At 40.3% G+C, this 25,328-nt stretch overlaps 1 protein-coding gene across 5 annotated transcripts in view; it reads left to right on the forward strand.

Moving 5' to 3' along the window:
* Positions 1 to 25,328, forward strand: part of MTMR7 (myotubularin related protein 7) — a 130,082-nt gene that overhangs the window by 63,182 nt on the left and 41,572 nt on the right. For all 5 annotated transcript variants that reach the window (XM_002709345.5, XM_089325871.1, XM_089325870.1 and 2 more), the window contains 3 exons: positions 2,658 to 2,815; positions 12,730 to 12,858; positions 22,533 to 22,667. In XM_002709345.5, the coding sequence (XP_002709391.1) occupies positions 2,658 to 2,815; positions 12,730 to 12,858; positions 22,533 to 22,667 (422 nt within the window). The remainder of the gene's footprint in view (positions 1 to 2,657; positions 2,816 to 12,729; positions 12,859 to 22,532; positions 22,668 to 25,328) is intronic.

Genomic DNA, 25,328 nt, shown 5'->3' on the forward strand with positions numbered 1-25,328 from the left:
CATTTTTCTTCTTCAACTTTTAATGCTGGTTGTTAATATTTAACAAAAGGAATCCAACTGCCATTATTCCCCATATTCATTCACCATTCTCTCACTGAGGAGTTGAGGCTTTCTCAAGAGATTCTTTTGGCGTTTTTAACAAATTGTGTTTGCGGTTTACATTATCGTAGCAGAAGCCTGAGTCATGAAAATGGTACTCAGAGATGGAAAAGCTGTGTCAGTATTAGCCAACTGTTCCCAGAACTGAATCTCAATTTTATATGCTGTCTGCTCAATTAACTGAGATTACAGGAAATTGTTTTGACTGAGAACATCTGCTTTGTTTGTGTGCACATGCACCTATATGTGTGTTGTTTCTTATTCATTCAAATAGTCAGTATTCTGGGAGCAGGCATCTAGCTTAGCCATTAAGATGCTTGTGTCCCATATCTGAGTGCCTGGGTTTGAGTCCCGATTCTAGCTTCTGACTCCAGCTTCGCACCAGTATAGACCCTGTGAGACACACTGAAGTAACTGAGTTTCTGCTATCCATATTGGAGACGTGCATGGGATTCCTGGCTCCCAGTTTCATAGCCATTGAATGCATTTGGGGAGTGAACCAGGGGATGGGAGCTTACTCTGTCTCTCTGTCTCTCAAATAATAAAAGAAAAAAGTTTTGAGCAATCAGTATTATAGGTTTTGAAGTTCAGAAATAGGACATTAACAAAGACCAGAAAAGAATGTAATTTATCTTACTGATAACTCCACAGTCGTGTTCCTTCTGATTCACAAGAAAGAGAACGTTTCTAATGAAAAAAAAATCTGGTGCTTAAACTATGGCCCTTATCTTTCTTCTTCCGTAGAGATGAGTCATCTTAATAGCAATCAAAACAAGCCTGAAACTGAGTATTTGTCCCAGGCTGTCTGTGGTACTGTAGCCTCTTGCTGATAGTGAGATCCTTTACAGGGCCTCCAGATAGGTTTAGAGGCATGAAATAGTCCACACTGAGGGCCAGCAGTGGCCTAAGCAGTAAATGGAAGGGTCTAAGAAAGCTATGAGGAGAAAGAAACCTGTTGGACATAGACAGGAATGTTAGGAGAATGGAACAAGAAAAAAAAGGAATAGGAGAGAAGGGTCCAGTCTAGAAAATCAGTGTTGGAAAAGAATCTGGGGCAGCTCAGAGTGGCTCTTAGCTTCATTTATGGTCTGATTCGGCTATAACGCTGGAAGCATGCCTACTCCAGACAGAGCTGTACCACTAAGGGCAAAATGCATGTGGGGTTTCAAAGCCAGTGCAAAAGAAAATGTATGAAGTATGGATTAATGAGTTTTGTATTATGTGCAGGTACAACTGATAATGTTTTAAATATATTAGGTTCCATAAAATATATTAATTTTGTTTGTATACCATTTGACTTACATTATATTTCTATTGGACACTGCTGGTCTAGATTCTTCCCTTATGTGCAAGATTTTCTTGGTGAAAGGGATGTAATGGGGCGACTGGACTTGGCCTCACAAACATTAGAGGTAATATATAAAGTTACGGATATCAATGGCCTTTACTATGCTGCAGCAGGTTAAACCTCTGCATATAGCACCAGCATCCCATAAGGGGCGCCAGTTCGAGTCTCATCTGCTCCACTTCCAATCCATCTGTCTGCTAATGTGCCTGGGAAAGCAGATGATGATGATCCAAGCCCCTGGTCCCTGGGCATCCATGTGAGAGACCCAGAAGAAGCTCCTGGCTTCCACCTGGCCCAGCCCTGGTCTTTGCAGCCACTTGGGAAATGAACCAGTAAATGGAAGATCTCTCTCTACCTTTCTCTCTCTGCCTCTGCCTCTGCCTCTCTGTAACTCTGCCTTTCAAATAAATAAGTAAATCTTTTAAAAAGGGACAGATACCCTGACACAGTTGAAAGAAGGTTTTCATAATACAGCCTTCAACTTGTACCCCATGACTAGGATACTATGTACTGCGAATTGATACTATTTCATAATCTGATACAGCTCTTATCTTGTGAGCAGCACAGTTTTGGTGTTTATGTAGTTGTTATGTAGTTGTTGTAGTATGTTCAGATGTTTTCAGTGCAAACATTTAATATAATCCCCAACCTTTCCAATTGTTTTATTGTTTCTTCTTTAACATTGAGAGCATCAAAATATAGCATGCTCTGGGCCTTTGTCTGCCTCCAAAAGGTCATCCCAAAATCAAGCTTAATATACATTTCAAACATTAGTTCTTGATATCTAATGATATATATAGACATATATATATGATGACATATATATGTATATATATACATATATATATATATCTCCTTAGTTAATGTTTAAGCTTCATATCTTATGTGATCTGGAAAATATATTTGCTTTTTTATGTTTTTATTTTTTTAAGAGAACTTTTATTTAAATATAAATTTCCAAACTACAACTAAAGCAACTGAAAGATAAAAATAGAAAACCATGTTTCTTGGAGGGAAAGATCTTCTTACAAATAGAATCCAGATGCCCCAGGGTCATCTTTTCTTTGTTGAGAGGAGGTGGGTGCCCTATCTACAGAGACAGGAATGGCTTTTCTGTATACTCCAGCAGGAGTATACAGAAATGTTTTGGGCAGATTTGGTTCTGACTTTGACTTAGTTTGATTTGGCTTTGTGTTCCCTTTTCTTGCAGTGAAATATGAGGAACTGTACTGCTTTTCCTTCAACCCCAAGCTGGATAAAGAAGAAAGGGAACAAGGCTGGATGCTGGTTGATCTTGGTGAAGAATACAAGCGAATGGGCCTCCCTAATGACTACTGGCAGCTCAGCGACGTGAATAGGGACTACAGAGTGAGTGGAGGCACTTAGTAAATCAAATATGTATCTATATGTAATTGTGATTCCAGATAGTTTAGCATGATGTCTCTCTCTCTTCGATTTTACAGCTCTTTGTAAATGTAAATGTGTGGATTTCCAAGTCTCCCTTTCTTTCTTGCCTGCAGCTCCAATTAGAACGTTTGTACTAGGGAACCTTCAAGGCAGTCCCTCCAAACGCATCCTCTAACAGCTGAGGAAATGGGGACCCAAAGAAGCTCAGCAGCAGGCCTTGTGGCCAGGAAGTTGGTGGGAGGGCTGCCCAGGGCCTCATTCTCCCATCACGTCTTTTTATAGTGCAGCCAGTGACTAGTGGAGAAGTCAGAGAAACTTTAATGGCATTTTGGCACCAGTTCCTCCCTGCTCTCTGAACTCTTGATTGGTACACAAGGTCACCAAGAGGCTTCCCCAGAGAGATGTAGAGAAATGTGTCTACACTTACAGGAAAGACCGAAGGGAGGAAGGGAAGCAGGAGCAGCAGTATAATCTCATGTTTTCTCCAATCATGAGCTTACAAATTTGTGTTGGTTTCACTATTAATTTTTTAAAATGTTAAGTAATAAAAATAATACAAGACCGTTCCAGAGAATTTGCAAAAGAAACACAAACCCAAAACCACATCCGATTGCTATAATACCCTTCTGTTTTATAATTTCTTTCATTTATTTCCTAATCTGTATAGTTTGATAATATTTTTCATATATAAATAATAGATAGTCATTGTTAAAGACTGGAAAATATAAAACAAAAAAAATTAAAAATTACCTAATGTCATCATCAGAAACTATTAATATGTTTTTCTGTGCTCTTATAGGATTTTAATGTTTATGTTAATTTGTTGTAGATACATACATACACATGTATAACAAAAATGGAGTTATAATTACATATGCTTTGTGTTCCACATTCCTTCACATATTTTCATGTCAATAAGTACATTTTGTAATATCTTTTTAAAACTTTACCTAGGATTACATGGTCTACATCCAATTCTATCTACCCTTCAATTTTTAGCTGTTTAGTTGATCATTATGTTTTGCTAATTTAGTATAGTGAGAACATCATGGTAGCTGTGCCTTTGCCAACACTTTAGTATTTTTAAAAGATAGATTCCTAAAGGTGGAGTTTTATGTCAAAAAAAAACTGACAGAAATTTTTGAATATATTATCAAAAGGAACTCAACAATTGTGAATACTTGATTTATTATATCCTTGCTGGTAAAGAGTTTTTAATTCTTTAAAAGTCTCTCGACTTTTTTTTTTTTTGATGATAGGAGAGTTTGTCATTTTAATTTAGTCTGTATGTTAAAGTTTGTAAGTTTTTCATGTCTATTGGCCATTTGTTAACCTATCTCCTGTTAATCATGTCTGGTCAAATATAAATATTTTGAATCCCTAATTTTTTTTACTTGATTTCAATGATTTTCTGCATTGCTCCATAGTATTCATATCAATGAAATCACTGTAACAGTCCATCAGATGAATGTAGCCTAATGTCATTAAGTATTTCCCTACACATTACACATTTGGGTTCCTTGATTTTATTTTCTTTTTTCTTTTGCCGTATATATAATCTGAATATAATCTCTTTATGCTTATAATTTCTGCGATTTAAATTATTTTCTAGTACTTGAAAGGGTTAAAAGAAAGAGTGGCAGAGAGAGAGAGAGAATGAGAGAGGGATCTTTCATCCTCTGGTTCACTCTCTAAATGGCTGTGATGGTCAGGGCTGGGCTAGGCTGAAGCCAGGAGCCAGGAGCTTCATCTAGGTCTCCCACGTGGGTGCAGGGGCCCAAAGACTTGGGTCTCAAACTGGTGCCCATATGGGATGCCATTGCTGCAGGCACAGCTTTACCCACTATACCACAGCACTGATCCTTAAATTATTTTCTAACAAGAGATTCCTAGAGTCTGTCCAAAGGCATAAAGGGCTAAAATTGCTCTTAAGATTTCAGTGCTAAGTGAAATGAATCAGAAATACAAACATGTTTTCTCTCACTGTCAAAGATAATATAGAGCATAAAAAATAAACAATAAAAAACAATTTCAAAGGAGTAGGACATTGATACTTCTGGTTTTGTTCAATACTTAATTGTTAATTTCTATTCCCTTCTATTGCAGTCAGTGCATGTGTTCTGCAGTTAGAATTTGAGGGATTTTTTTTAAAGATTTATGCTTTATAAAACATACAGTACTCGATCAATTTTATATGTATTTTGAGCCTGGGAAAATGTGTATTCTCTATTACTTGGGTCTAAAAAATTCTGAACCTAAATTAAGATTCTTTTTCCTATGTTGATCCTTTTACTCGGATTTTGACATAGGTATATGAAACATTTCCCATTCTGATTATTGATTAGCCATTTTCTCTTTACAATTCCAAGTTTTACATTATATAAGGGACTTTAAAGAGCTTCTGGATAAAAAATAGACATCCTCAACTCAGAAAGAAAGTTTGAAAACAGTTAAATTGAACTGTGTCAAGCAAATTCTTACCAAGGGAAACAAATAGTAGAAATAAACTCATTAATTATAGAATTCAAAGCTTAAAGATTCACAGTAAAAAAAGAATATTTGAAAATAATGAAAAGAATACATCAATTATGCCCTAAATTATTATATTGTAGATAATTTTAAAATATGAGACCTTTTCAAAAAACTTCATGTAAAATATGTATTATAAGAAAATTGTGTGTAGATTTCAAAATTTTCTGTACCAAAATAAACTCATACTCTTTTGTTATAACATGCTTGAATAGGATCTAGTTTGGGGCACTAACATCAATTTGAAAAGTGTCCCCATCGCAGCAACATGAATTCTAAAATTGAAGCAAGAACAAATGTCACATGGATGGCGAAACTTGGTTAGAAGGATAATGAAATCATTGATGTTTTACTAAAAGCTTATGGAGACAATTCCCCCAAAGAAATCAGGAGTTTGCAAAAGGGTAACTCATTTTAGCATATTTAAAATAAAAAAACTAGTTGTTTGCTAAACTCTGTCCCAATTTGTCACTAAGTAGATTTCATTTTTTACCAAAGTATGAGTAGTATAGCCTTATAAAAAAGCTTAATATCCTATAGTCCAGATTCTTCCACACCATTTGTCTGAATATCTTGAATATTATATATTAGTTGGGAAGGAATGAGTACTCTATGACACTGAATCTTTGTAAATGTGACAACCACAGCCTTACATAATCGTTATAATACACTCAGACTAGTTTGTTCTCATGATGAAGTCAACTTTTACAGGGAACTTTTAGCCTTGAAATGAAGGGAAGGGAAAGTCCAGATTTAGTAAAGAAAAGGATATTGACACATCCTTGGGCAAGGAAGAAAATGAGGCCAAGATACATCTTGTGGAATAATATTTTCTTAGAAACTACAGATTCCTTTTAGTTTTGTTGAGATGTCCTAGAATTAGCCCCACAAATGTAATTCATGTTCATTCTCTTATGTCTGGCAATATACAGTCAGCCAAATATGAGTCCCTCGTCATTCCTTTTCAGAAGTAACAATGGAAAAACCAGTAAGCAATCAACAAGCTATGTTGAAAGACAAAATGTAAAAACCTGGGAATTTTCAGGTTTCAAAATGAAGTGAAATAGGAGAAAGATGATGTAACCTTATTTGTTACCAATTTAAAAAGAAAGTGAAGATTGTGTTATTTCAGAAAGTTTCTGAGTAGTAGTACATTGAAAAGGTTATATCCTATTCCTTTCCTTTTGATTTTAACTCTTGATTGAGAAGTTTCTTTCTCTTCCATTCTTTTTTTTAAGTTATCTTACTCTTCTCATAAATACTTAAAAGTTGGTGATCAGGTGGTACCATGTGATGAAGAAAATCTGTTGTCCATGGTAAAAATGACCTTAGACACAGAGTAAAAAGTTTAGTTCCAGAACCATTTCTACCATTTTCTTCTCTTTTATGTTTAATTTTATTTGAAAGGCGAAGCAACAACAAATTGTGATCCTCGCAATTGGTTCACTCCTCCAAAGCCAACGACAGCCAGGACTGGGCCAGGCTGAAGCCAGGAGCCAGGAATCCATCTGGATCTCCCATGCAGGAGGCAGGGACCTAAGTACTTGAATCATCACCTGTTCCTTCCCAGGGATCCAGGGTGTGATTAACCTGGATCAAAAGCAAAGGCAGCACCAAGCCAGGTACAACACGCTGGGATGTGGTGTCCCAAGGGGCAGCTTAAGCTGCTATGCCACAGCACTCTCCTTTCCCATGTTCTCTTTGTGTGGTATTGGTTGGTCTAATTGTTATTGTCATAATTACTATTATCCCAATAAAAGAACCTTGCTTATGGTAGTCTAACTCTTTAAGATTTCCTTTTATACGTAACATTTGAAATTGTTTCAATTAAATAAAATACTTAGTATCCATTCCTAGGTCAGAATTTTAGTCAAACTCTGTTGGAATAAAATTGAAAACAGAATAATCCAAACCACGGATTTTTATTAAAGATTGTTTATTTCAGTTCCCTATAGCTGCTTTTATGTATTACATAGTATTTGATGTGGACATTAATTATGTATGCTGCTCATACTCTTCTTCTCCCTGTTTATCATATACTCCTTGAAGTAAATTTTAGGTCCTAACTGTTTAAGAAGAAAGTTGTCTGAGTAGGCCGGCGCTGAGGCTCACTTGGCTAATCCTCCACCTGCGGTGCCGGCACCCAGGGTTCTAGTCCCGGTTGGAGCGCCTGGTACTAGTCCCGGTTGCTCTTCTTCCAGTCCAGCTCTCTGCTGTGGCCTGGGAAGGCAGTGGAGGATGGCCCAGGTGATTGGGCCCCTGCACCCGCATGGGAGACCAGGAGGAAGCATCCGGCTCCTGGCTTCAGATCAGCGCAGCGCCGGCCGTAGTGGCCATTTGAGGGGTGAACCAATGGAAGGAAGACCTTTCTCTCTGTCTCTCTCTCACTTTCTATCTCTGCCTGTCAAAAAATTAAAAATAAATAAATAAAATTAAATTAAAAAAAGAAAGTTGTCGGAGTAGACATATTTCATTTCCTGACAACTGACTGTTACTCCATAGGGCTGAAGTGAATGGCCCTGAGGAAAAGCAGGGGTCAAATGGAGAATCCTCAAAATGGTGTCTCACAGATGAAACTCTGCAGTGGAAAATACACTCTGGGAAGGCTGTGACCAAGTTGACAGGGATCAGTTGCCCTGGGAATGTGAAGTCTTCAAAGCCAAAACCCAGTTATTCATGTAGTGGTTAACAATAATGCCTGTTACATAGTAAGTACTTGGTAAAAGCTTGTTGAATGAGTGAGTGACTTGACCACAAGATTTCTCCTGGTAAGCTAACATCAAGACATGTGGAGACTCCTGGCAAACTAATTTATTTGATGGACAAGGGACTTTGAGTGTCTTTCCCATTTTAAACAAACAAAAAGCCAAAATGATTAACTTACTGATCTATTACAATTACTAAGGCAATCAGTGTAAAGAAAATTGAGAATAAAAGTGTTTTTCACGCTTCTGAACTTCTCATATTCTGAGTTTTCTTATGCGATTTTTCTATTTTTGCAGGCATATTGATGGAATTTAAAGTTCAGTGACACAAACTGCATTGTGCTGTGCATTGTTCATTTCAAATTTTGACTACATCTCTGTCAGCTTGTTACAAAACTAGTAGACTGCAGGAGGGTCAGTGCTATCTAAGATTGTTCTTTCTTTTTTTCTTGTGATAAAAGTAAATAACATAAAATGTACCATCTTAGAGGGCCGATATTGTGGTAAAGCAGGTAAAGCCACTGCTGCCTATGACACCGGCATCCCAAATGGTCACCAGTATTCTGTCCCTGCCCTTCCGCTTCCGATCCAGCTCCCTGCTAATGTTGTAGCTCAACACACATTTTACTTTTACATCAGTCCGTCAATCTTTTTGCAATGTGAAGTCTGTTCAGAAGGCAGTTGCCTGGGCTTCCTCAAGGTACTGTTTATCTCCAGGAAGAATAGCGTCTTTCTAGGCATATTAAATGGGTATAGCAAAAGGGTAGTACTTTACCTGTACTTTACAGAAAGAAGTATAGACACAGAGAGAGAGAGAGAGAGGTGGAGAGAGGTCTTCCGTCCTCTGGCTCACTCAAGTGGCTACAATGGCCGAAGCTGGGCCAAACCAAAGCCAGAAGGCAGGAGGTTCTGCTGGGTCTCTCATGTGGGTGCAGGAGCTCAGGGACTGGGGCCATCTCTGCTGCCTTCCCAGGCATATGAGCAGGGAACTGGATTAGAAGTGGAACATCCAGGACTAGAACTGGTTACCATTTGGGATGCCAGCAAAGTAGGGCAGGGCTTTAACCCATTGTGCCACAGAACTGGACCCCATTTTGGGGACTTTTGAGGCTATGAAAGAACCTAGGAGGAGCTCCAGATGTTCTAGCTAGTTGCTCACTAATCAAAAAGGTTTTTTTAACAGATGTGTGGAGAAAACTCACTTATTATTCATTATTTGTGTAGTCATAAAATTTTTGTAATTCCTTAATGTCATTATAAAGAAGAAAGTAGATCATCCCCAAGATGTTGAAAATCTACTTACATCTCTTTAAAAACTGTTATTTCAAGAAAAATGTTGTCAGACTAGTATGATGACTGCATGTCTGCTGAAGCTCAGACAAACAGCTGTGGTCTGTCTAGTCATGTCTTAGCTGGATGGTGCCTGGGAGGTGCAAACACCAGGCTGCCATGGGGAAGGAAGGGTAGTATCATGTGGCAGTCATTCTCACAAGAACTCTCTGGGTCTGAGTAAGCTGGGCTGTCTGTTCTTGCTATGGAATTTTTTTCCAGCATCAGTGCCAGAGCCCATGTTAAACTCTTTGGTAATCTTCCTTCCTTTTAAACTTTGATGGGATCTCCAAGTTACACTTTGGGCTAGTGAACATCCCTTTCATGGCCTTTTGTGCTATGCACTATATTATTAACTATTCTGGTCACAGAGACAATGGCGACAGGCCAGGGAGGGCATCATCACAGAACAATTTGTAGGAGCTCTGGAGTCTTGGATCTCATCTGTGGTTGGTTTTCATTTAGTGCCATCTCTTCTCCCGGAGTATTCAGGGTAGGCAGAGATGGAGAGAGGACCTACAGGTAAAGTATTACCCTATTGTCAGACCCACTTGATATGCCTAGAAAGATGCTTTGCTTCCAGGAGGTAAACAGTGCCTTAAGGAAGCCAAGGCACATGCCCTCTGAACGGTCTTCAGATTGCAAAAAGACTGATGGACTGACGTACAAGTAAAATGTGTGTTGAGCCCAGCTCCCTCAACTATGGTACGTTGATACCACTGACGTTTCTTTCAGATACAATGGTTCATAAAATGCTGTAAAACTTTTCAACCTTGTCTCAGTCCTGTGAGATATTATTGCCGTAGTCTCAGTTTTAAAGATTCCAAAACCAGGGATAATTTCTTCTCCAAGGTCCTAACATTGCTGACTCACAGCCTGGTGCTAAGCTGCTAATTTCTGATTCTAACTGATAAGCTCTTTCCAAGGCATTGTTTTTCACTATGGAACTTGCTGTGAGGGATGCATAGAATGAGTTAGCTTCTTCTGACTGCTTACAAGATCAACACGTGACAAAGACAGGACTGATGTAAAGTGTGATATGTGGCACCTAGGAAATCAGATCTAGCAACCTAAGTGGGTAGAAGACTAGGCAGGAGATTTCCTGAAAGAGAAGGACCTTGGGTTGGCCCTAGCAAAACAGTGCAATGTGGAAAGAGAAAGGGCTATACTAGTTTGCATTCCCAGCAACAATGGATTAGGGCACCTTTTATTCCACATCCTTGCCAGCATTTGTTTTAAGATTTTTTTTGACAGGCAGAGTGGACAGTGAGAGAGAGAGAGAGAGAGAGAGAGAGAGAGAGAGAGAGAAAGGTCTTCCTTTTGCCGTTGGTTCACCCTCCAATGACCGCCGCAGCTGGTGCACTGCAGCTGGCGCACCGCGCCGATCCTGTGGCAGGAGCCAGGTGCTTCTCCTGGTCTCTCATGGGGTGCAGGGCCCAAGCACTTGGGCCATCCTCCACTGCACTCTGGGGCCACAGCAGAGAGCTGGCCTGGAAGAGGGCAACTAGGACAGAATCCAGTGTGCCGGCACTGCAAGGCGGAGGATTAGCCTGGTGAGCTGCAGTGCCGGCCAAGCATTTGTTATTTTTATTTTTTTGTATGATGGACATTCTAACTTGGGTGCGGTGAAACTTCGTTGTGGTTTTTGCTTGCATTTCCCTGATGGCTAGTGATCCTGAGCATTTTTTCATGTGTGTGTTGGCCGTTTGTATTTCATCCTTTGAAAAGTGCCTGTTTATATCATTAGCTCATTTCTTAACTGGATATTTTCTTTTATTGTTGTTGAGTTTCTTGAACTCCTTATATATTCTGAATATTAATCACCTATCAGATGTATAGTTTGGAAGTAATTTTTGCAATTCTGTTGGTTGCCTCTTTGTTGAGTGTTTCCTTTCCCATACAGAAGCTTCTTAGCTTGATGAAATTCCATTTGTCTATTTTTGCCTTTATTGACTGTGTGTCTGGGGTCCTATCCAAGAAATTCTTGCCTATGTCGATATCTTATGGTGTTTCCCCTGTGTTATCCTCTAGTAATTTATTGATTTCAGATCTTAGGTTTAGATCCCTGATGCGTTGTGAGTTGATTTTTGTATAGGATGTAGGGTAGGGTCTTGTTGCATACCTCTGTTTGCATAGATCAAATTTTCACAGCACAGTTTGTTGAAGAGACTGTCATTTCTCCAGGGAATGACTTTAATTCATTTGTCAAAGATTGGTTGTAGATACATAGATTAATTCCTAGGGTCTCTAATCTGTTCCATTACTCCACATGTCTATTCTTGTGCCAATATCAGGCTGTTTTGATTAAAAGTGCCCTGCAATATGTCCTGAAATCTAATATTGTGATGCCTCAAGCTTTGTTTTATTGTTTAAGATTGCTTTAGCTATTCAGATTCTCTTTTGATTTGATATGAATTTTAGGGTTTTTTCCCTAGATCTGAGAAGAACATCTTTGATATTTTGATTAAGATCACACTGAATATGTAAATTGCTTTGGGCAGTATGTATGTTTTGATAACATTGATTCTTCTAATCCATGAATATGGAAGATTTTTCCTTCTTTATTTTGTCTTCAATTTCTTTCCTTAATGTTTTGTTATTTTCATTGTAGAGATCTTTCATGTCCTTGGTTAAATTTGTCCCAAGGTATTTGATTTTTTTATAGCTATTGTGAATGGGACTGATCTCACAAGTTCATTCTTAGCCATGGCATTGTGTTTATAAAGGCTACTGATTTTTGTGTGTTGATTTTATATTCTGTAACTTTGCCAAACTCTGGTCTTGGTTCCTCTATGTGAAGGATCATGCCATCTGCAAACAGGGTTAATTTAACTTTCTCCTTTATGGAAGACATTGTGGAGATTCCTCAGAAATGCAAAAATAGATCTACCACATGGCCATTACTTAAACACTGTGCTTACATTTTAGGAAAATTTCTCCCAGCATCAGGCTGTCTTTCCATCAAATGCAGGCAGCTCAAGTGTTCTCAGCTGCTAGGATGCAAAATTGTAATTTGTGCTCCTTTGATGAAAGAAATGCTTCACTGTCACTTGTCTTACCTTTCACAGAGAACCCTTGGAGAGAAAGAGCAATGCACAAGAACAGGATGCTAATGAGTTTCCTACTTTCGTTCTGAATGAATACACAGAACTATTCCTCTAACTTTGGGTTTCTTCCAGATCTTCTGCTCCATAACTTGACTTTGAAAACTCAAATCTGTAACCTTAATATATCATGAAATGGAATTTCTGATGGCAGTCTACAAAGTAGTACTGGATTTCCTAAAAATCCCTTTGTATTTTCTCTTGACAGGTTTGTGACTCTTATCCTACTGAACTGTATGTTCCCAAATCAGCCACAGCACACATCATACTGGGGAGTTCCAAATTCCGGAGCAGACGGCGATTTCCGGCCCTTTCTTACTACTATAAAGACAACCATGTAAGTCTCAGCTTTTACTCCATGTAGAAGTTAACCTTCCATGTTAATTTGACAAGTAATGGGCTAGATACAGAAAATATTAAATGTAATCATCCAAGTGAATATTGTCCTCACCCAAGCAGTGCCCTTGAAAAGCCCTATGCACAATCGGCTAGTACTGGAGACCCCTTGTTCTTGCCTGTTCGAGAAAAGCCCTGAAGTCTGTGGCATACTGTTTCCTTTGTTCTAAGTGACACGTTCTTCTGAGTATCCTCAGTATTTAAAAATGTTTATTTGTGGAGAGAGTGGGTTTTATTTTTAAAATATTACTTGTAAAAGCTAGAATTGAGTTAGTCTGTAACTTACAGAAACCCTAAGTAATAGTGGCTTTAGCAACATAGAACTTTATTGTCTCTCACATAGAACTCCTCAGGTTGGCAGCTTGGGCCTGTTGTCCTGGCTGTCCCTCAGTGCTCGGGGACCCAAGCTCCTTCCCCCTTTCTGCTGTGCCATTTGAAGGGTTTGGCGCTCTTCTGTGTATAGAAGCTATGATGTTAGTACCTGTCATCACCTGCACACTCCAGACAGCATGTGAAGGAGAGGCTAAGGTGTCCTCTGCTCCCAGCTTGGTGAGGAAGGTTCCCAGGAACTGCCCTGAGATGCACCTGCTCACACCCCTTTCATCAGAGATGCGCAGGGTAGGCGAAAAAATACAATCTAAGGTTAGTCATAGACAACTAAAAAGTCAGAGTTCCATTTCTGTGGAGGACAATAAAACTGTTTTGGAGAAATAAGAATGATCTCTGCAATCCATGTTGGAAGTTATTTGGCTCCAGCCAGATGAGAAAAGTTTGTTTTTCAAGCTAGATAATATGATTCTGAGCTCAAAGCTAACTAGGGCTACACACAATTGAGAGAGATATGTGTGTTTATGTGACTCTATGTGCACCTGCTTGCCTCTGGAGCCAGAAGAGCAGTAACTGAATCAGATTCTAAAGAAGGGTCCAAAAATATCTTGAGCAATGCTAGCTTCACGATGGTAAGCATATATACTTCTGTGTTGCCACCTTTGAAGGCAAATATCAGTGGTTTTAATTCTGTTAATTGAAGGAATACGAATTGTCTCATTTTAAGTTACACTCAATGCTTGTGGTCTTTGCCTAGCCCCAAAATAGTCTAAAGAAAGTGTTTTATTGATATGCTGTATTATTGATTCCAAATATGTTTCAGTGTGCACAGAACTAGAGTAGTCATTAGATGCAAATGACAGTGTGAAACATCATCTCCTTCCTCTTCCCCCTCCTCCTGCTACTCCCTGTCCTCCCCTTCCACTCCCCCTTACCTTTTCTTCCCTCTATTTCTCTTCCCTCTCCCCTACCCCCCACCTCTACCTCCTCCTCCTCTAAACATGGAATTAATAGGCACAGGGAGTTTCATGGTGTTGGACTTGAAATTAGGATCCTAGTAATTTTCACATTTTTTATAACATTTACTGATAAGTAAGTAAGAGAGTGGAGGAAGAATCCAGGAAAGCAAGGGAAGATCTTATATTGTTGTCTCTGACATGGGATGGGCAGTATATTAGTCAGCTCTTGATTACTTTAACTAAAATATCAGAGAGAAGCTACATAGGAGGGAAGAAGGTTTCTGCTGGCTCACATTTTTGAGAATCACAGTTCAATACTGGGCAGCCCCTGTTAGGCTAGAGTCTAGGGGAGGCTGTCAGTGGCAGATCATGTGCAGAGGAAGGATCACAGGGTGATCTCTGAAGCAGAGAGATGGTAAGAAGCCGCTCTTCCACCACCCTCCGTATGGTCCTTCCTTATAAAGCCCTCAGGATTCAATCATGTGGCACCAACCCAGCAGGCTAATCCAGTCCAATCACTTCCCACAGGTCATGCCTTCAGCCATGATAATTGGATCAAGTCTCCACCCTAATTCATCAATCATTAACATTTTTTTAAAGATTTTTTATTTATTTGAGAGGTAGAGTTACAGACAGAGAGAGGGAAAGACAGAAAGAAAGGTCTTCCTTCCAGTGGTTCACCCCCCAAATGGCCACTATGGCCCTAGCTGTGCCAATCCGAAGCCAGGAGCCAGGTGCTTCTTCTCTGTCTCCCATGCGGGTGCAGGGGCCCTAGTACTTGGGCCATCTTCTACTGCTTTCCCAGGCACAGCAGAGAGCTGGACTGAAAGAGGAGCAACCGGGACTAGAACCAGTACCCATATGGGATGCCAGCACCGCAGGCGGAGGATTAACCTAGTGCGCCACGGCGCTGGCCCCCAATCATTAACATTAATTAATTCATTAACCCTTAATGTAAGATTTTGGGGTTTAAACATCTACATGAATCTAGGGAGTGAGTTCTGTTCAAACCCTAACAGCAGGGTATTAAGAAAATGAGCATGGGAAAAAACAGCATTCCAGTTAATAGATGGGCACATATGAAGACTGGTGTGGTGGTACAGGATGTTAAGCCTTCTCCTGTTACGCCAGTATCCCATATAGGAGTGCTAGTTCGAGTCCTAGTTGTTCTGCTTCTGATCCAGCTTCCTGTTAATGTGCCTGAAGGCAGTGAATGATGTCCTAAGTACTAGGCCCCTGCCATCCATGTGGGAAACCTGGATGGAGTTCCTAACTCCTGACTTTTGGCCTGGCTCAGTTGTTGCAGCCATTTGGGGAGTGAAATAGTGATGGAAGATCTCTCTCCCTTTTTCTCTTCCTCTCTGTCATTCTGACTTTCAAATAAATCTTCAAAAAAAGTCAAGTACAAATGGCAAAAATTACCTGAAAAAATGCTCGATATCACTAGATATAAATAAACCTCAGGGTTCACTGTTGGGACATAGTGGGTTAAGCTGCTCCCTGCAGTTCCTGCATCCCATATGAGGTGCCAGTTCAAGTTCCAGCTGCTCTACTTGCCATCTAGCTCCCTACTAGTGTGCCTGGGAAAGCAATGGAAGATGGCCCAAGTACTTGGTTCCCTGCACCCACATGGGAGACCTGGAAAAAGCTCCTGGCTGCTTGCTTTGGCCCAGCCCAGTCCTGGCCATTGCGGCCATTTGAAGAGTGAACCAGAAGATGGAAGGTCAATTTTTCTCTCTCTATATATATATATATCTTTCTCTATAACTCTGCCTGTCAAATAAATAAAGTAAATCTTTAAAAAAAAAGTATAGATCTGTCTTCTAAACATCAGAAAATAACATTGCCAATCAGTTTATTAAAAAAAGAAAAGGTAAACTTCAAATTTCAGCCATAATGAGGTGCCATTTCACTCTAGTTAGCTTTTATGGCTGTTATCAAAAAGACATAAAATAAATGATGATAAAGATGTAGAGAAAAGGGAAGCCTTATACACTGTTGGTGAGAATGTAAAATAGTTTAGCCATTGTGGAGAACAATTCAGAAATCCTCAAAAAACTAGAAATAGATCTACCATATGACCCAGCTATCCACTTTTGGGAATATATTTGAATTAAATGAAACCGGCATATGAAAAAGACACCTACACTATCCACATTCCAGCACTATTCACGGTAGCCAAAATAGGGAATCAACATAGATATCTAATGATGTGTGAATAAATAAAATACAGCGTGTATACATAATGGGATATTATTCAGTCATAACATAAAAAGAATGAATCCCTGACATTTATAGCAAAATGAATGGAAGTGGAGAATGTTACATTAAACGAAATAAGCAGACACAGTAAGAAGGATAAATATCACAACTAGGACTCGAAGTAGCACTCCTATATGGGATACTGGCATAACAGGAGAAGGCTTAACATCCTGTACCACCACACCAGTCTTCATATGTGCCCATCTATTAACTGGAATGCTGTTAAAAGAGAAGTCAATCTGAACTTAAATTAGTGATTACTAGAAGTTGAGAAGGGTACGAAAAGGGGGAATAGAAGAGGCTAGTTAACAGCTACCAAAGGACAATCAGAAATAATAAGTTCTTGTGTTCTGTAGCATGCTGAAGTGACTATAGTTTACAATAATATTTTTTATAAAACTACCCGAAAGATTGGAGCAGCTGGTAGGCTGCAAGCACACAACAGAGATATGGAAACATAGGCTGGTTGCCTGGTTTGACTGATTTATTCTGTGTATGTGTGTTAAAATACTGCAATGTACTGCAAAATAAAGTAAAAATATTACATTAATCAAAAATTTTACCAATAATTTAAGGAAAAAAGTGAGCATAACATCCAATTATCCTCTTTTGGAAAGTTATTTATTTATTTGAAAGGCAGAGCGACAGCAGGAGAGAGAGAGAGCGCGAGAAGGAACCAGAGCTCCCCTGCACTGATTCACTCCTCAAATGCTCAAAATAGCCATGGGGCTGCGTCAAGGCCAGAGTCAGAAGCCAGGAATCTGATCCAGGTCTTCCACAGGGGTTGTGGCAGGCACTCAACTACATGAGCCATCACATGATGCCTCTCAGGATCTAAATTAACAGGAGGCTGGAATGTTTTTAATTGGGAACTAATTGGGAACCAGAGCCAGAATCATGCACTCCAATATGGATGTGAATATCCTAACCAGCTTCTTAGCTACTAGGCTAAACGCTGATCCTTGACCTCATTTTCCATGTTCTTGAGAAAAGGAAACTTTTTTGTAAATGTATTATAAGGAGCAAATGTGTGATGCCTTAGAAAGGATGGAATTTTTAGCAACTAGACCTCACAGGTCAGCAGACCTCATACCTCCATCATTCCACTCTTGGTGTCAAGTACTGTTGGTATTTTTAGTTTTTATTTGACTTGCAGAGAGAAGGGGCGAGAAAGAGTGAAAGAGAGCGCAAGCTCCCCCATTGGATTGTTCATTCCACAAATGCCCATACTGCCAGGTCTGGGCTAGACCAAAGTTGGGAACCAGGGACTCAAGCCAGGCTTCCCAAATCAGTGGCAGGAACTCAGCTAGTGGAAACACACCTGCTGCCTCTCTGGTGTGCATAGCAGGAAGCCAGAGTGGAATCATGGAATTGGGAGAGGAGCTGAGACTTGAACCCTTGCACTCGAACATGGGACACAGGCATCATCCTAACCTCTAGGCCAAAGGCCATCCCTCCACTGCTGTTTCTTCACTTGGCCTCCAGGTCTGAAAGTGAATCCATACAGCAACTAGTTACTTACTCAAATAATTTGTTTCCTGTCTTTAAGGTTGTAGAGCAGAAAGTACTTTAAATTTTAGCTGTTAAAATATAGAAAAAAAGCATCTGCCTTGTAGTTTTCAAGCACTCCCACATGATCTGGTGGCCCCCAATGCTTAATGGGCATGCACTCACCACCCACTCAGCCTCTCACCCCTGGAGCTAAAGTCTGTATTTGCAGGTAGCATAATGATCAAATGTGTGTTTCACAACAATGTTTACATTTTAATATAGAGATGGATTGTATAAATGCTACTCACTTGACTGGGGCTTTTGATAAAAGGAAATACTATTACCAATGGTTATTTATGAGGTTAATTGAAATACACAAAATACCAAAGTGGTTTTACATGCCATGATCATTCCTCAAAATCTATATAAAAAACAAATGTCTTCCATGAAAGCCAACAGGTACAGAACTCAGATTTCCTGTTCTTTTTGATGAATTTAGATATTTTAGACTTAAGAGTAAATATTCCTACTCCAATAGATCTTTTGCTTATGGATAAATGCACTGTTTTATAGTTAAAATTCTATTCTTCACATATCGTTACCAAAGGGACTCAAGATTTTTAAAAAAGATTTATTAATGTATTTGAAATGCAGAGTGACAAAAAGGGAGAGACACAGAGAGTGTGATCTTGCATCTGTTGATTCATTGCCCAAATAGTAGCAAGAGCTAGGGCTGGGCCAGGGTAAAGCCAGGAGCCAGGATCTCCATTCTGGTCTCTGACATGGGTGGAAGGGGCCCAAGTACGTGAGCCATCATTAGTTGCCTTCTCAGGTGCATTAGCAAGGAGCTGAATCGGAAGCAGAGCAGACAGCACTTGAATGTGGGATTCAAACTGCTAGTTTGTTATGGGGTGCCAGTGTCCCAAGAGGCAGCTTAATCCCATGAACCATAATGCCGGCCCCTGCACTTAGATTTTGATGGTGAGATGATTTGGCTAATGTTGGGCAGAGAGACTTGCGACATGTATCATTTTATGGACCTGAAGTCCTGTTAAGGATACTTCAAAGTAAATGTCCTGGCTGACGGTATACAGTTCTCTTTGTTCCAGCTGACGGTATACAGTTCTCTTTGTTCCAGTTGTTATCATACATGGTTTTGTAATTATGTCTTTTTTAAAAAGGTTTATTTTATTTATTTGAAAGAGTTACAGAGAGAGGGAGAGGGAGAGAGAGAAGTCTTCCATCCGCTGGTTCACTCCCCAGTTGGCCGCAACGGCCAGAGCTGCACCGCTCCAAAGCCAGGAGCCAGGAGCTTCTTCTGGGTCTCTCATGTGGGTGCAGGGGCCCAAGGACTTGGGCCATCTTCCACTGCTTTGCCAGGACATAGCAGAGAGCTGGATCAGAAGAGGAGCAGCTGGGGCCACCCTTAAAGTATCAAAGGAAGCAGAGATGGCACAAGCCATCTGGGCAACTTGCTTTCTATCCAGCAGATGCAGCCTGCCTTTTGCACCTCCCTGTCTTTGCCTGCAGGAACACCCTGGGGCCCACCATCACTTCACCTTGCTCCTGGACCCCACCCCTGCCTGCTGACCTCTCCCTGATCAGATCTTCAGGTCCTTTTGTCCATCTTACTGCTCAAGAATTGAACAGCTATGGGGTGATTCTGCTACCCCTTTGCTTTACTCTGCACTCCCTCTGCACTGCTCTTCTGAATTCTGAACCTGGTTGCAGGCCTGGATGTCCTTTTTCCTTTTTTTTTTTTTTTAATATTTTGTTCATGGGGCTGGCGCTGTGGCACAGCAGGTTAACGCCTTGGCCTGAAGCACTGGCATCCCATATGGGCACCAGTTCGAGACCCAGCTGCTCCACTTCTGATCCCGCTCTCTGCTATGGCCTGGGAAAGCAGCAGAGTAGGACCCAAGTCCTGGAGCCCTGAACTTGCATGGGAAACCTGGAAGAAGCTCCTGGCTTCTGGCTTCAGATCGGTGCAGTTCTGGCCATTGCAGCCAATGGGGGAGTGAACTAGCAGATGCAAGACCTCCCTCCCTCCCTCCTCCCCCCCCTTTCTCCCTCTCCCTCCCTCTCCCTCCCTCCCTCTCTCTCTCTCTGTAACTCTGACTTTCAAATAAATAAATAAATATATATATTTTTTTTAAAAAAAGATTTTATTCATTTATCTGAGAGGTAGATTTACAGGGAGAGAAAAATCTTCTATCTGCTGCTTCACTCCCCAAATGACTGCAATGCCCAGAGCTGGGCCAATGCAAAGCCAGGAGGTAAGAGTTTCTTCTGGGACTCCCATGTGGGTACAGGGGCCCAAGGACTTGGGCCATCTTCTGCTGCTTTCCAAGGCTATAGCAGAGATCTGGATCAGAAGAGGAACAGCCAGGACGTGAACTGATGCCCATATGGGATTCCAGTGAGGCAGGCAGAGGCTTTACCTGCTGTGCCACAGTACGGCCCTCTGGATGTCCTTGAGCCTTCTCTATAATTGCCCCTTTCTACTACAGAATCATCCTGGAGCCTATAGATGGTTGCCCAGGTAATGTCTAGCCACTCCATGATTCTCTGCCTCATAGCTAGTGAGAAACATCCCTGCCCTCTCCAGTGAAGAGCACTGAAGCTCACATTTTTCAAGAAAAACCCACACCCTTGCTAGGTTGACCTGTGTTGGGCGTTAAGGATAGTTGAGCTCTGATTGGACTTTGAGCTGGGTTGCTCCTTCTTGAATAAAACCTTGAACGACCCAACTGTTTTTGGTCAACTTTTCCTTGCCTACCTATCCAGAGGGGTTCCCTTCCTTCCTGGCCCTTGTTGTCTCCATCTTCTTACATAGTGGGCTTATAGCCTCTATGTAGGTTCTTTGAGTCATTCATGTTTTTTTAATTATCCATTTAATTTAGAGGCACGGAGACGGGGAACTCTGATCCACTGGTATACTCCCCAAATGCCCACAATAGCCAGCACTTGACCAGGCCAAAGCTGGGAGCCAGGAACTCAATAAAGGACTCCCATGTGGGTGTCAGGGACTCAAGTACTTGAGCCATCACTGCTGCCCTCAGGGTTACTTTATCAGGGAGCTGGCATCAGGACCTGGAGCCAGGAATCAAACTCATATATGCTGAGATGGAACACAGGTGTCTTGACCGCTAAGCTAAGTGCCCACTCCAATTCATGTATTTATTGGGCAATTTGTGTTTAATTTAAATGTTAAAGTCCAAAGCCATAAATGCATTTTGACATAAAACATAAACAGGGAGATCTCCCATTTGTTGGTTTATTCTTCAAATGCCCACAACATCTAGGGAGGCCAGGCTGAAGCTAGGATATGGGAACTCTGGGAACTCAATCCAGGTCTTCAATATGGGTAGCAGGGACCCCTCCATAAGCCCTGTCACCTTCTGCCTCCTAGGTTACACATTAGTAGGAAGCTGGAATCAGGAGTAGAGCTGGGACTCAACCCCAGATTTTCTGTTAGGGGATGCTGATGTCCGAAATGGCACCTTAACCCCTGTGGCAAATGCATACTCCAAAGCAAAAGTTTATAGCTGCAAAGTTGTATCTACACTAACCTATTCATAACTCATGGAAATGTTTATGCTGTTCTATATATCATCTACCAATGCAACCTACATTTGTCCCTCAAGTATACAAGTATCCTTCAGGGATTGGCTCTAGGAAACTCCTCTGCCACAGAGACCAAAATACACTATTGCTCAAGTTCCTTGTATAAAGTGGTGTAGTATGTGCATATAACCTACATGCACAGTTGGATTTATTTTAAATCAGCCCTGGAATACCTTTTATACCTAATGTAATGTGAATGCTATGTGCATTGTTGTTACCCTGTAATACAGGCAAAGGAAAGAAGTCTGTACATATTTAGTAAAGTTAATTGCTGTTTCTACAGAGTTTCAGTCCGTGGTGTAGAAATGTACAGATAGCAAAATCCCACTGTATTCTGTTAAATTGCAGGTAGGGATACCGCAGGAGAGAATGCAGGTTGATTGCAAAGAAAACCTTTGTTTCTGTGCAAATTGAGTCAGCCTAGGTATATACCTACTGTCCTTAGGCACCAAGCCTGGCATCAACTTGGGTTTCCATTATTGTGAATATTCCCATTTTTGGTATTTGTGATCATTTTTAATGAGCTAGTAAAAAGAAATAATGAAAAGCATTGAAAAAGTAATATTTTATTATTCTTATCCTTAATAGTATTCTGCAAGTTTTGGAAGCATAGTTATTTATTTTGTATTTCTACTTTGAGCAGGAAAATGAAATAATACCAGGGAAAAAGAAAGTAGGTTATTTAAATGGCTTTAAGTTTCATAATGTGATTCCTATCTAAACATCTTTACACATTCCTAGTTGCTTTTTGTACTGCTTGCCCAAGTTGTAGTCTCTTTGACCTGAATTAAAAATAAACCTTAATTTCCAGAAAACATTATCATATTTTCATAGGACTTTGTGTGGTGTAAGTGATCCAGGGGCCTCTTTGTCTTGGAGATAGAACTTGAGGGTCTCTGGTGGGAACAGTCGCCTGATGATGCTGTGTTGCTGTGGCCTCTCCCCCTAGGCCTCCATCTGCAGGAGCAGCCAGCCTCTGTCTGGCTTCAGCGCTCGGTGCTTGGAGGACGAGCAAATGCTGCAGGCCATCAGGAAAGCCAATCCCGGAAGTGACTTCATTTATGTTGTGGACACTCGGCCTAAAGTAAGTGTTGGCATCTGATGATGCATGGCTCTGCAGCTCTGAGTCATGAAGCTGGAGACAGGGCGAAGCCTAATAACCAACCATGATCATTGGCGCTTAGCGGCCCTGAGCTCCTGGGACCATTAGAGCAGGAACCTTTTGTATGCTAACACTGTGCCAGGCACATAGTGGCACATGATAAGTGAGTGGGTTTTTATTTTGGAGACTGCTTTTCTAGATACACAAAGTTAATGTTTGACTCAGTTCTAAAACAACCCTTTCTCCTCTGGCAATAGGGGGTATGCTGTAGAGCTCCAGCAGCTCAATTTTTGGGAGATATTCAGCTAACTTTTTCAAGTGTAACTTATAGTGATCTATTTCTGTAACTTAGAACATAACAGTATATAATTTAAAAAGGCACAATGTGATATGTACAGTTTCATATTTATATAGAAACTTTAGAATGTAAAAACGTATAGAAAAAGATCTAGAAGGGAAAACACTAAGCTGCTAAATTCTTTGGAGAAGGAATTAGGATTTGGAAAGGAGGAGAATTTTCTATTTTTCCACTGTTAGAAAAATATTATTTTATAATTATGCATGTGTTCTTTTTCTAACTGAATAAAGCAACCAATAGAAAATAACAGATCTAGGCATCAAAGCATAAACCAGGTTGATCTTACTCTTAACCTCTTGCCATATTTACATGTTTGTGGACTGTGCATTTTAAATAAGTTGTATGACAAGTGAGCTATACGTCAATGAAGCTATTTAAAAATGAGGAAATAAAGTATATACACCTAAAGTATATACATTGTTAGGAATAGAATAGGTAATTATAGACATGGTCTGTACTCATGATGATGTGAATAATGAGAACTGGATTCTACACTTGTTCTGGTGCTCAGTACAAGTCACCTTCACTACTTCTGAGGCTCATTTCACCAAATAGTGCTTTATGCTCTGGACCTTTTACTGTGATACTTCCCTAATGTAAGATCAGTGCCCGGCTCATATGCTTGGCCTCGGAACAGACCCGTCAACTTCTGACCATCGTGGTCGGTGTGGAGTAGTGAGAGTGCAGTTACTCTTAGATGCCAGGTTAGGAGTCAGAAGTAGAGGTGGACAGTGAAACATCCATGGGGGCTTCAAAAAGTTCATGGAAAAGTAGCACTGAAAGTTATTTCGGTGTAAAAACTGTTAAGTCCATGCATAGTTTTTTTTATAATATGCAGTTTTGAAGACCTCCTCATAGCATAGCCACATCACATTCACATTCTAATAGATTTTGTGTAAGCGATCACATACTTTAAAATGAATTCCCAAATTACAACACAGGTAAAACTTTAAAGTGGAAAAAATAGCTTCTCTGTGTGAATGTTTTCACTTGAAAGATGCCAGGAAATCTTTGATAGTTCCTTTTTGATGTGTGCTTTTCTCTCTGGCTCTTGAGGTTAAAACTCCATCTTTCTTGAGTTCACTGCCTGCCCTACTCTTCACTGACCATTTGCGTTAAGTAAGGTGGAGCAGTTTTGAATTTACTAATATCCATAGATAATGTCTACTTCTTAGGTAGATAAACTGAAGAACAGAGAGGAGGAAAAGACAGGGACTTTGCTATCCTGTTTTTCCAGATTTAAATGAAGTCAAGCCAATGAACCTGCCACATTCAGGGCAATGATCAACATGTGTACAACGTTATGTAAGGCTTCTAGGAAGTGCGGCAGCGTAGAGCCAACCATACTCCATATTTGAAATAAATTAATCCAGGGGACTTCATTTGATGGGTATATTTAGCACTAAGTGTGTTTACACACAGCGATAAGGAGTTTGACGCTAATCCATTAAAGAAAATTGGGGTCTCATACAAGTCATGCCCTGTTCTTGTATTTAACCATGCATATGCACTCCACGTGCATTTTAAACTGTTTGCACAGAGCTTTCATTTCTTGAAAGATAATGTGTGTGGATTTTTGTTTCATAATGTGTCAGGCTCCTTAGGTAGCTAGGAGACTGTGGCAATGTTTGCCATACAAAGTGTGGACAATGGCAGATGGACACTTTCCAGGTTTGCACATAGGCTTAATTAAAGAGAGAGGGTTAGGAGGCAACCCAAATCATTCTTGTCCTTGGAGTGAGACTAATTTCACGTGAATGCTCCAAAGCCACCTGTTTAGATGGAAACCTTCTGAATTGCTTGTTGACATTCACATTACTGGAAAGCAAAAGCAGTGAGATCCTCAAGCATGTATTGCATTGTCTGTTCAAAAAATATATATGCCCTTGTGGTCCTATGTTACTGCCAGGCATTGGTGCATTAAGATGATAGGAAAAGGTGTTGGTGAAATATTTGTGTAGTTGTAAAATGAGGGATAGAAATTTTATTTCGGACTTGCTTGTGATTTTATCATTAATGTGTTGTGGGATTATGGTGAGTTTGTAAGAACACTAGGCACTGTCTCACCTAAGAATTCTTGAAAATTAGTAGGAGACTTTTGTTTTCTTTTCATGGAAAAAGGCTTAGATTTAAAGAAGTTAAGCAATGCGCCCAAGGGCGCATAGTACAGGGCACAGCATGCACTCAAATCCAGGCTTATCTGACTGCAGAGACTCTGCTCCTTCTGTCTGGCCATGGTGAAGTTTTTGTTTGTGTGTGTGTGTGTGTGTGTGTGTGTGTTTGTT

This window comes from Oryctolagus cuniculus, chromosome 2 (assembly GCF_051225735.1).
Source record: "Oryctolagus cuniculus isolate XC-2025 breed Fujian yellow rabbit chromosome 2, ASM5122573v1, whole genome shotgun sequence".
In the NCBI taxonomy this organism is placed as follows: domain Eukaryota; kingdom Metazoa; phylum Chordata; class Mammalia; order Lagomorpha; family Leporidae; genus Oryctolagus; species Oryctolagus cuniculus.